Source organism: Cotesia typhae, unplaced genomic scaffold, assembly GCF_013202065.1.
Source record: "Cotesia typhae breed Kobodo isofemale line unplaced genomic scaffold, CoteBio_Ctyphae contig_20, whole genome shotgun sequence".
Classification (NCBI taxonomy): domain Eukaryota; kingdom Metazoa; phylum Arthropoda; class Insecta; order Hymenoptera; family Braconidae; genus Cotesia; species Cotesia typhae.
In genome coordinates, this window is record NW_027423725.1 from 5,738,830 (window position 1) to 5,751,808 (window position 12,979).

Below are 12,979 nucleotides of genomic sequence, written 5' to 3' on the forward strand. Positions count from 1 at the left end.
AATGAGTAAGAGAGAGAGGGAGCATGAGCGTATCGATTGTGATAAAGTGATCTCAGATGATTTACAATAAATACTTAATTGTACCTGAGTTGCCAATGATTGCTGGTGAGTGAAGATGAGTAGCGATGCTGTAGTTGGCTTCAGTAAAGCTGAGTGGATGAGCTTGATGATTTCGTAAATACACAAAAAAGCACTGGTCACGGTAAATGCGTGTGTACGCCGTACAATTAGCACGTGTTATGAGGAGTATGGCCGCTTGCCGGTGGGCCAGTTGTGTTGAGGTAGAACACCCGAGGGCGCTTGTGTAGAGGCGCCTCGGTGCTACCAGTTTGTTGCGGGAGGTTTGAATGATTCCGCAACAACCATTATGAGAATAGTTCCCATAATCATATAGGAACTATTTCCATAATATTATGGGAAATATTCCCATAATGATATAGGAACCATTACTATATCATTATAAGAATTTTTCCCATAATGATATAGGAACCATTACTATATCATTATAGGAATATCTCCTATAATATTATAGGAATAATTCCTATAATTGATATGATTAGAGAAATAAATGACTTAGGTGTCAAATGTAGGTTGTTTGCAGATGATACTAAGATCTATTTCGCTAGTCAAGACTTGAAGGAGATTGAAAATAAACTTAATTTAAGCCTAAAAACTTTATATAAATGGTTGTTAGAAAACCAAATGAAAATAAATATTAGTAAAACGTTTTTTATGATAATACATGATTTGAAAAATAGGCATGTTAAAAATAAATGTGATATAAAAATAAATGACAAAAAAATCGTAGAAGTATATAAAATAAAGTATTTAGGTATAATAATTGACGAAAATCTTACCTTCAAGGAAAATGCGAATGAAATTATAAATAAAATGGCTAGGAAATTAAATATTATGTATCGTTTGGATAATTGTATAAGCTGTTATTCTAAAAATTTAATATATAAAACTATCATAGCTCCTCATATTGATTATTGTAGCAGTGTGATGATAAATTTCTATTTGCATGATATAGACAGACTTCAAAAAATACAAAATAGAGCTATGAGACTAGTATTCGGAGTTAATAAATACACTCGAGTGAATGACATGCTTCAAACACTTGGATGGATGAGTATTCAGCAAAGAATAGTTTTCAATACATGTATTTTCATTCATAAACTATTGTTGAATGGTAAACCTGAAACTTTGGCTGATAATCTTGTAAAGCTAGAAGATACAAATACAATACTAGATCATGCTCTAAAATATTAATTAAACACACAAGGACTCGCAATGCTGAAAAATGCATAACTTATAAGGGTTATAAATGGTACAACAACTTACCAGAGGATATAAGAAAGGAAGATAGACTTAGAATTTTTAGATTAAAAGTAAAAGATTACGTTAAATTAAACTATTGACACCTTTTATATTGTATTATATTATAGTATTAAATTAGTTTATGTTGAGTGTGGTTAAAATATGGGATATTGTATGTTATTTTATGTTATTTTATATTGTAAAAGAAAAATTTTAGCCATTGCATAAATAAACACATTATTATTATTATGTAATTAGTTTATGAGATAAAAATGTAAATGTTAAATAATAGCCAGAGGCTAAATAAAGATTATTATTATTATTATATAATAGTATAGGAATCATTCCTATAATTATAGATACCATTCCTATACCATTATGGGAACCATTCCCATCGTTATAGGAAATGTTTCCATAATTTTGGGAAAATTTCCTATAATTATGGGAACAGTTCCCATAATTCATGGGAACAGTTCCTATAATTACCTGGGAACTGTTCCCATAAAATTATAGGAATAGTTCCCATATTTTTCTTTCCGTGTACAAGGTTAAGTTAATTCATAACGCAATAATATTGATAATATCTTGCGATAGACCAAGACTTAGGAAATAACGAATTCGCGATCAGCAGGACGTCTGTTCAATCTCGATCTCAAAGCAAGACCGTCTTTTCAAAAACTATTCTCAAATAGTCTGCCTGCTGCACATTTCTCTTTTCCTTATTAATTTTATGATACCCCTATCGTCCTGGGATCCCGACTACGCTGACAACCATGTGCCTACCTAGGCCTAAGCCTACCGCAATAAAACATTTTAGTTATATCTTATTTTACAAAATATTAAAGTAGCATTACATTTCTTAAAATAACTAAAAAATAGAAATATCCTAAAGAATATTCTCATCGCTTCGTCAGAAAATACTCCACTGTACTTTACTCTCCGACACGGCCATTCTGACAATCACATGACCTCGGGTGTATCTAAAACATCGAGTTACAATGGTATTTTAGTTTTTGATCTTAACTGACCTCGCTTATCATAAAACATTTTACAATAGGTAAACTACATAAGAAAATTTCAGAAGTCCTTTCCAGTAACAGAAATCCATTAATCATTTATTATACTATGGAGTTAACGTATAGTACTCAAGAGATCGAAATCCGTTAATCATTGTTCCTTATCATACAATCATCAAGCATCATTTCATTTTTTTTCCACCAATAGACCTTTGCACTATTTCTAGGCTACCCTGTATGCCACATACAGTATCCAACACATCTTGTAGTTGCCACAACTACCTGCCGCCACATCATCAGCTGCCCATCGCGCCCTGATCAAACTAACATTAGCCACTAATTTAGTTTGCAGTTGCGACTACACACTGATGCATATGCGTGATCAAAAATACAAAAACAATTCAGGTCCACGACCTACAGCCATCAGTGCGCCGCGTCATTGGTGGTCTCTCTTTCTACCAAAGTCCCTATTGCAGGACCCGCATCAACAGTCTCTCCTGCACAATTTTCATTGTCCGAGCAGACATCCAACTCAATAGGAATATGATTCTCAGGCATTTCTCTCAACTTATCATGACTATACTTAAAACTCCTATTATTACTCAAAGATTTTAGTTTGTATCAATCATTATCAAGTAATTCTGTTACCACAAATGGACCTCTAAATTTTCTGTCAAGTTTCGTCTGATTACGTTCTTCATTTCTAATTAAAACATAATCTCCGATTTTAAATCTATTGACTTTAGCTTTATTTTTATCGAATCTAATTTTCTCATAATTAGCATTCTCTTCTATACTATCAATCGCTCGTTGTCTTACATTAGAGATATCAATTTCTTTTTCGTTGTCATCAACTAACAATCCATAAGGTCTTGCTTTCTTACCGATTAATAATTCTAACGCACTAGATTTGGTAACACGATTCAGGGTTGAATTTAAAGCTAACTGGACTTTACCAATGGCCTCTTGCCATGGGCGATTATTAGATTCAACAGCAGTGAACATATTTTTTAGCGTACTCATCACACGCTCTACTTGACCATTTGCCCTAATAGTACCTGTAGCTATTAAATGCAAAATAATATTTAAAGATTCACAAAAACCTTTAAAGTCTTTTTCAGTAAAACATCTACCTTGATCGGCAATCACACGAGCTGGGACTCCAAAAATAAATATTGCAGCCTTTAAAGCTTTGATAACACTATGAATGTCAATTTTGCGAGTATGATGTAAATAGACATATTTGGTAAAACCATCAAAAATAACAATAACGTATTCTTTGGTATTATTTTTACCACTCAATTTACCTGTAATATCTATATGCACAGTATGCCAAGGTATGCGGGTCTTGGGGATGGGATGCAACTCAGCTTGAATTTTACCTGAGTGGGTTTTAGAGAGTTTACAAGTAATACAACTGTCAACAAATTTACGTACATATTTAGACATACCCTCAAACCAGTAATATTCATAAACTTTATCGAGTGTTTTATCCCAACCCAAGTGCATCACAGACTCATGTACATGGTTAATAACGGACCACCGAAAGACTCGAGGTACGATCGGCAAACAGATGGTTTCACCTTTTCTTTGTATTTTTCGGTAAAGCGTACCGGCTCTAATCTCGTAAGATTTTGAGAGGTCTTCCGATAGCTCATCATTTTGTAATTTAGTGACTATTTCCGAAATTTCTGAATCACGCCATTGTTCGGCAAGGAGCCAATCAATTGATATTTCCGCGAGTTTTACACGTTTCTCTTTAATTTTATTAACTTGTTTTGACAAATCAGGTAAAGGACTTCGAGAGAAGAAATCCGCGTGAGCCATGCATTTGCCTTCTCTATAAACTATATTGAATTGAAAAGCTTGTAAATAAGCCCACCATCTATGTACTCTATCGTTAAGGTCAATCTTATTTTGGGAAGACTTTAAAGAATTGCAATCAGTCACAACGGTAAATTGTCGTCCATGCAAGTAATGCCGAAAGTGTTTGTAACAGTTTTACCTGTTCAGGTTGGCCCCTAATCAATTTTTTAAATAATTAAACAAAACTAACAACCAATATAATTATTAGGGCGCCACCAGGATTTTTAATCACGGTTCCTGGAACCGGTCAAGAGCTGAGAAAACTTAATCTTAGGGTAGAGAGAGTGGAGGAAGGTGCTGTTGAATAATAAATAATTAATTAACAATATATCGATATTTATTAACAATAAAAAAAAACAACAAGGTTTGACTTAAAACTAGTTAACAAAATTCACTCACGCACACACTAACCACACTTAACAATATCTTAATTTCGACGAGCCCCTCCCGGCGTCTACCCGTCGATTTCTAACTTATTATTGACGAGCCTCTCCCGGCGTCTACCCGTCAATTTCTAACTTATTCTCGACGAGCCCCTCCCGGCGTCTACCCGTTGATTTCTAACACGTGCCCCTCCCGGCGTCTACACGTGACGGGCCCCTCCGGCGTCTACCCGATTTCTAAACCTACAATCATCCGCACAGAGACGAATCATATACTGGGCTCGTTGACTCGGCTCACAGGAGTAACAGCCCAGCGACGAAACATAGACCTAGATACTCCTGCAGCTTATACACACTTTACTACAGAACAACAGCCCAGCGACGAAACATAGACCTAGATGTTCTGCAGCACACTCTCATAACCCACACTTGTCTCACACTCACACTACTGACTTGACTTTTATTAATTTTTACTTTATAAATTTTACTTTAATAAAATTGACTGTAACTAATTCTAATTAAATATTTTAAATCAATTATTCAATCATTAGTAAGTTAATAAAACAACAAACCATATTCAATATACAACCAATTCTCAAATTCCAATTGTTAATTTTAATTCCGTTAAAATATTAGATGGATTAAAATTCCTCAGTAACTTATAATCATGGTGTTGCGGAATCATTCAAACATTCTCGCAACAAACTGGTAGCACCGAGGCGCCGCTACACAAGCGCTCTCGGGTGTCCCACCGCAACTCAACTGGCTTACCGGCAAACAGCCATACTCCTCATAACACGTGCTAATTGTACAGCGTACACACGCATTTACCGTGACCAGTGCATTTCCTTGTATTTACAAAATCTCCAAGCTCATCTACTCAACTTTACTGAAGCCAACTACAGCATCGCTACTCATCTTCACTCACCAGCAATCATTGGCAACTCAGGTACAATTAAGTATTTGTTATAAATCATCTGAGATCACTTTATCACAATCGATACTCTCATGCTCCCTCTCTCTCTTACTCATTGTCACATGGCTACCCATGTGTCGCTCTCTCTCATACATACGTACAACAGTCACCTACACGTTCAACCCAGCAACAATGCATATTACAATTACTAACTGATGCGTCATTCTGCGGCAAATAAACTGCCGCATTGCAGATGTTGCTTGGTGGAGATTGGGTGTGACTGCCTCCTTCTCTTGGGCCTGTCGCCATTCCGTGTTCAACGTTGTGTGTTCTATCTCGTATCCCGAGACTCAAGTTCTCAATTGAGCTCGTTAGTTTAAGGCTCATCCGCTCACACTGTGAGAGTTAATTATGTTATTAATTGATTAATAATCCAGTGACTCTAACTTATACAGCTCATCCAATTAATCATTACTGTGAACTCTACAGACTCAAGCTCAAACTCTCACTACACTTGCATTCATTCACTCTATCAATCATTACACTCAGTCAATCCAATTTATACGCTCATACTATGACTATTAATTAAGTGTAATTAATTAATCGTCTGGTGACCTAATTCTACAACATTACTCATATTTCTCGCTCATAATTGCTAGTGTTAATTACATTGTAAGTTAATCAACAGTTCAATTGAAGATCAACTTTCTACAACTCATGCTCAGTCTAATTAATATGCATTAATTAATACAACTCAATTAACTCAATCAACGCGTACTCATGACTTAATGTGATAATTCAAGATTATAACTATGTTCAAAGTGCTCAATATTTGTAAACTACTCAAACTCTGTACAATAAACTATGCCTGTGATTAATTTAGAATAAACAGTATTATAACCACGAATGTGTCTACTCCATCTTTTAACACCCAGTCCCGGCAACTAAATATTTAATGTTAAGACTATTATCTTACACATGGTCTTAACAATATACAATAACTATTTAAAACAAAAGGTCTTAATACCTTGAATTAACTTTTGATAATTAAATAAATCACAATATAAAATTCTCAATCACGTTCAAAATTATTAACACAAGTTTAATTAATTAATTCTGACTAAGTTTTTACTGTGACAATTTTTGACTCAATTAACTAATTCCTAGGACTTAATGTCCACGCCGATAATTATCAAATTAGAGTAAAATTAATTTAATTAATTCACGGACTTAATCCCAAAATTATTAAATTCACACTTGACGGAATAATTTTATAATATAATATTCTCAATAAATAATTCCTAATATAATATTCTTAATAATTTTCCACTGTATAATATTCTCAATTAATAATTTTCCTAATATAAAATATTCTTACTAATTAATTCTTAATATAAAATATTATCAATAATTTTCTATTAGTTTTATCTATTATAAAAAATTCGACACAAGTCGAAATATTCAAATTTTAATTGCTAGAACATTCGCTAGCTGTTTTGTTTGACCTTGGGTATTGGAATTTACTGCGACACAAAAATTGACGCTTGACTAAAATTCCACGAATAAAAATTTGTCGATCTTTTCCAATGACAAAAATTAATCAATTTTACTAAGTTAATTGTTATAAAAATAAATTTAACGAATTTTCAGATGTTAATTAATTAATTGATAATTTTTAGTTATTAAAATTTTCCCGCAAGGTCGATTGAGTGATCCTCGGGTATAAACCCCCATGAAAATCACTAAATCCAAAACTAGCAAATGTTCCACAATTAATTTATTAGTAATCGTCGATTACGATCCAATTGATAAAATAGGAGAAGTAACTGGGTATTGGGTAAAGCGCGGTCCACTTCTTTCCCACAGAGTAATAATTGATACCTTGAAGAATAAAACGATGATCTAACTCACTCGTTGAGGATGAAGTCCTAGTTGTAGTTGGCTTCCTTCGTCTCGTCACTACTCCGGGGATCGGTCCTTCTTGATTTCCGTGGCACTCAGTCTGGCGGTCACACTACTTCTCCCTTTTCCACTGCACGGCTCACCTATTTTAACCCAAACTCACCCCCTCCAATTCTCCCTTTAGGTCCGAAGATCGAGACGCGCCAGTGCTATGTCGAATAATTATCGATATCCGGTGACTTATCGATTAAGGGTAATTTTACCCTGTTACATGTTTTATTGATTTAACTACAGCCATAGTTTCAAGTTCATAGGAATGATACCTGGATTCGGCTGGACTTGTTCTTTTACTAAAATATTCAATAACTTTATTTTTACCATCTACTTTATGCATAAGTATTGCTCCGTACCCATCGGAACTGGCATCGGTATATGCAGTTCTATGGGATAATCCGGGTCAAAAATAATTAAAACGGGTTCATTGGTTAAAATACGAATTACTTCTTGTCGAACATTTTCATGTCCCTCAGTCCACTCAATATATTTTTTACCTGAGGTGAGTGCATATAAAGATTTCATAATTTGTGAAAATCTCGGGACAAATCGTCGAAAGTAAGACGCAAGGCCAATAAACTGTCTAAGCTGGGTAACTGTCCGAGGAGCGGGTAACAACGTTAAAGAATTTATTTTACGAGGGTTTGGACGAACTTCTCCATCTTTAATTTCATACCCAAGATATGAAACAGATGTTTTAAGGAAAGAACATTTTGAAAAATTAAATGAGAATCCCGCATCTATAAGAATTTTTAATACCATTCGAAGTCTTTCAAACGTTTCCTCTATTGTATCCGCAATTACTAATACATCGTCTAGGTAAACTACAACGTAAGTATACGCGAGCTCACCTAGTGCTTTTAAAATTGCTCTTTGGAAAACAGAAGGAGCATTTTTAAGCCCAAATGGCATTGTTAAAAATTCAAATTGGCCATCAGGAGTGACAAATGCCGTACGTTCTATAGATTCTGGATGTATGGGAATCTGATGAAAACCACTGGCTATATCTAAACTGATATAAAATTTAGCTTTTCTAAGTCTCGGTATTTGATCTAAAATAAGTGGCAAAGGAAATTTATCTGCTATTGTGTTTTTATTTAATTCACGATAATCAACGCATAAGCGGTCTGATCCATCTTTTTTCTTAACTAGTAAAATAGGGCTAGCAAACGGTGAATTACTAGGATGAATAACATTCGCTTCAAGCAATTCATTAATTCTTTTTCTAACTATTTGTCTCTCTTCTACACTAAGTCTATATGGTTTTCTCTGTACCGTAATACTTGGGTCAATTAAACGTATTTCAAGTTCACCACTGTTAACGTGAGTTCTAGGAAAACCCGTAATAAAAGAACTTTCATACTCTTTTAATATTGAAACTAATCTTATTTTATCGTCTTTATCAACATCGGTATCAACGGTATCAAAATTGATGATTTCAACTTTACTACATTCATTTATGACTTTAGATTTACCGATATTAAAATTAAGTTGGGAAATATTTACTTCAAATCCCAAGCTTAAAATTTCTCGACCAATTAAAATATTTTCGTTCAAATATTCATCCGGGACAACGTGAAAAAGAATCTCTAATGTAAACGAATTTATAATAACAGTAGACAAAATTTGCAAATTACAATTTACAATATCATTTCCGATACCCTTTAAAATTACTAATTCGTTGACTCTTCTTCCCGAAAACTCGAGAGCAATCGATTCTTTTATTAGTGAGCATTCCGCTCCCGAATCAAAACAATATGGAAACGACTCACCAAGATGGTTCAGAATACCCGTAGGAGCTGCTACTGTGCACAGATTTACACGACGTTCGACGCCACCGTTGTCCTTGTTGTTTCCTGGACCGCTACGATCGCTGCCTGAAGTCGTACAGTTTGGCGCAATATGGCCAGCTGCTCCGCATTTAAACACGTCACAGGACGCGATGACGAGGGTGATCCTTGGCTGCCACGATAGTTACTGCTTTGCTCTACGTGTTTCTTCTTAAGTTTAGGACACTCAAACTTCTTGTGACTATTTCTCCACAAAAATGGCACTTCACTGACACCGCTGGCTTGAAACGCTTTGAATCCGGTGCAGAAGAGTTATCTGACGCTGACACGGGTCTTTTTCGAGTGTAGGAAAAGCCTCGCATTTCACTCAAAAAGTCAACTTCCGTTTTGATGTCGGTAGTTAATGCTACGCGCTCCACCCGATTGTCGATGTGAGTCAATCGTGCAAGCACAACTGCATTAATAATTTCGTCGACCGTTAAAGACCTCCAGCGGGCCTTCAGCGATGATCGAAGTCGAATACCGAATGCGCCGACACTTTCATCCTTGGTTGGTAACTCCTGGTGAATTTTCAGCACAACCGCTGTCGCAGTTTCTTGTCCACCAAAACGTGACACAAAAAGTTCCTTTAGCTGTGGCCACTGTATACCCGGAATTGCTGCTTGAGATATCCACTGAGCCGCTGAGCCTTCCAAGGTTTCACTAAGTGCAGATATCAACCCACTCCCTTGAAGAGGGTTTTCTGACAGGCACAATTCCGTAGCTGAACACCATGCAACAGGATCCGATCCCACACTCTCTGGATTAAACCTCGGTAAAGTAACGTTGTTCTTTGCCGAAGACGGGTTTGGTAAAAAATTCTTCATAAACTCGAAAAATGTATTCCACTGATCGGGTGCTGGACCAAATGGAGACGATCCCACTTCTGATGTCAGGGAGGCAGGAATTATTGTTGGGGATCCGGTATTTTGTGATTCACTCATTTTTATTATTACAATTAATTAATATTCACAATTACAAAAAGATCATTTATTTCGAATGAGTAGATAAACTCGTACAAGGTTAAGTTAATTCAGAACACAATAATATTAATAATATCTTGCGATAGACCAAGACTTAGGAAATAACGAATTCGCGATCACCAGGACGTCCGTTCAATTTCGATCTCAAAGCAAGACTGTCTTTTCAAAAACTATTCTCAAATAGTCTGCCTGCTGCACATTTCTCTTTTCCTTATTTATTTTATGATACCCCTATCGTCCTGGGATCCCGACTACGTTGACAACCATGTGCCTACCTAGGCCTAAGCCTACCGCAATAAAATATTTTAGTTATATCTTATTTTACAAAATATTAAAGTAGCATTACATTTCTTAAAATAACTAAAAAATAGAAATATCCTAAAGAATATTCTCATCGCTTCGTCAGAAAATACTCCACTGTACTTTACTCTCCGATATATACATATGTAATAGAATCGACCTTATCAGGATGATTCCGGCTGCAATTCTTGGCTTATCTTAATAATGAAACTCAGTGCCTTTGTGTTATAAAGGAAAATCACGGTCAATTTAAAAAATTGGCTAAATCGGTCCATTTGGTCCAGAGTTGAGGGTGTTTAAAAAATTCTTTTTATTTTCAAGACACTCAAATTTTACGATATTTTCCCAAATAACTTCAGAATTATAATTGATTACTAAATTCTGGTAATTAAATATTAAACTTTATGTAATGGAATAAGTTTTGATTAATATTATTTTACTTTTTTGTTTAATCATTTTTTCCACATCTTTTAAAACTGCAAAAATATGAAGAATAATCAATTTTTTGAAATTGTCTTCAAATAATTTCGACATAACTCATTGAACCGCAAGTATGTAAAGTGCATATTATAGCTCGTGTAATAAACTATAATTCTTATTATTGAATGTAGAATTTCCCTCTAATTCATAAATTCTATGAACACGGTCTGGAGGTAGCATAAAAAATTGTAACTATTACTGTGATCAAATTAAGAAATCTACCTTTCTGTATCGGGTGTGGCCGAATGGTGGTTTTTTGTACTTGAACAACTTCGTCGAGTGTTATCAAGCAAGTCAAAATTGAACAATGCGTTAAAAAGTTACAACCATTCAAAAATTTTTGAATGATCTTTTTTTTTTTTTAACTTTCCACTAAGAAAATTAAAAGTTTTTTTCAATAAAGCGATCTAATCGTTCTGAATAATTATTAATGGCAAAAATATGATTAAAAACGATATAGAATACTTAAAGTTTTTCAATCACTCCTATTAGTTTTTTAAACTTATTATATGGGGTTAAAAATGATATGAAATGATCAAAAGTTATGAATCATTTTGAATTATTTTTAATCTTATAGAAATATGATAATCAGGGAAGGATTTGAAGATTCTTAAAAATAACGGAATGGTTTTGTGTTCATCACGATATTATGTTCACGATCCATTGGATTGCTACTTGAGCAATATTTTTTTTCTTTCGCGTGGTGACGTCTGATTAGAAAATGACTTTTTAAAATCAACAATTTAAGGAATTCCTACTTTCGAAAATCATTAATGTTCAAAGCGGGAGTAGAACATTGAAATTGAAAAATCTTAAAAAGTGAAGGTCGACATTAATTTATTTTTTGGCTTAATTTCGTTATGCAATGGATTTGAGCCATTTTGAAACACCCTGAAATTATTAGTTTATTTATTTTCCTTACTATACATTTTTCAATATTAATGAGAAGAAAAATCATTTTTACACTTAAATGAAGTAAGGTGAAGCAAGTATTCAACTGTGTTATTTTTTTTATCAATAAAAAATTTCTGCTATAAAGATGTCAAAGTAATTTTCAATTTTTAAAGCATATCAAAGAAACTAAATAAAAATAAAACAACTGAGAAAAACTAAGCGTATGAAGATTTATTCTTAAGAAGCAAATTATTTAAAATTTTTAATAAATCGAAAAAAAAATGAAAACCCTCTGTGAATATTTTAAATTAACCGTATTTTTTTTTTCTACAGGAAGTTAAAATTATAATAGCGAGCTTTTAAAGTGCTCGATCTTGTTAAAGGCGCATACTTTTTTTTAATTATTCGGTTAGTACGCTTTAAATGAAACGTAGATTTATGCATTTTTTTGCCATTCTATAAATAGTTTGCTTGACAATAGAGCCATATGCTTAAACTATAAAGACTTATAAATAATAGGAACTGAGAAACAATGAAACCAGTAAAAAAGTTCACTGTTCGTTTGTGTCCGCAAAAAAAGTAGTCTTTTGTTAACCGATGTGGGGTTACAGAAACCGGTCTTGATAGAAAAAAATAGGGCACACAGCAAGATGTAATATAATTATTCTTCTTTTTTCAAATTTCAAATAGATTTTTTTGTACTGACAGTTTTTAGAATTAGTATTCACTCCGCTGTTTTAATAAATGTATAACGCTTACATGTACCACACTTACAATTAGATGAAAAGTTACGTTGAAAATTGTACTTATAAATATTAAATTCCAACTTATAATATTTTATAATTATAATATAAACGTGAATGTAACGAACTTTTTTTACTCTCATCATTTTTTGATCCAATATTCTGATGTCATGATGATCTCCAGATAATAAGTAAGAAGTTGTTCAATCATTTGACATTAAAAAAGCAAAATTAGGTAAAATGAAATCGAATAATTCTGAATGATCCAGAGGTTTTTTTTACATGTGGTCTAA

The 12,979-nt window shown here is 33.8% G+C and overlaps 1 protein-coding gene across 1 annotated transcript; it reads right to left on the bottom strand.

The window, feature by feature from the left end:
- Positions 1 to 5,551: 5,551 nt before the first annotated feature.
- LOC141537903 (uncharacterized) lies at positions 5,552 to 10,230 on the bottom strand. Its single transcript, XM_074259108.1, has 5 exons — positions 9,480 to 10,230; positions 9,230 to 9,367; positions 8,217 to 9,046; positions 5,715 to 5,897; positions 5,552 to 5,671 (listed from the first exon to the last, which is right to left on the bottom strand). The coding sequence occupies exons 1-5, from the start codon at positions 10,228 to 10,230 to the stop codon at positions 5,552 to 5,554; spliced, it is 2,022 nt and encodes a 673-aa protein (XP_074115209.1).
- Between the last annotated feature and the right edge of the window lie 2,749 nt (positions 10,231 to 12,979).

Coding starts and splice junctions, on each gene's coding strand:
- LOC141537903 (XM_074259108.1), bottom strand. CDS start 10,230: ATGAGTGAATCACAAAATACCGGATCCCCAACAATAATTCCTGCCTCC. Junction 9,047..9,229: donor GGGTATTCTGAACCATCTTG/GTGAGTCGTTTC, acceptor CGTTTACATTAG/AGATTCTTTTTCACGTTGTC. Junction 5,672..5,714: donor TGCCGCAGAATGACGCATCA/GTTAGTAATTGT, acceptor TTGAACGTGTAG/GTGACTGTTGTACGTATGTA.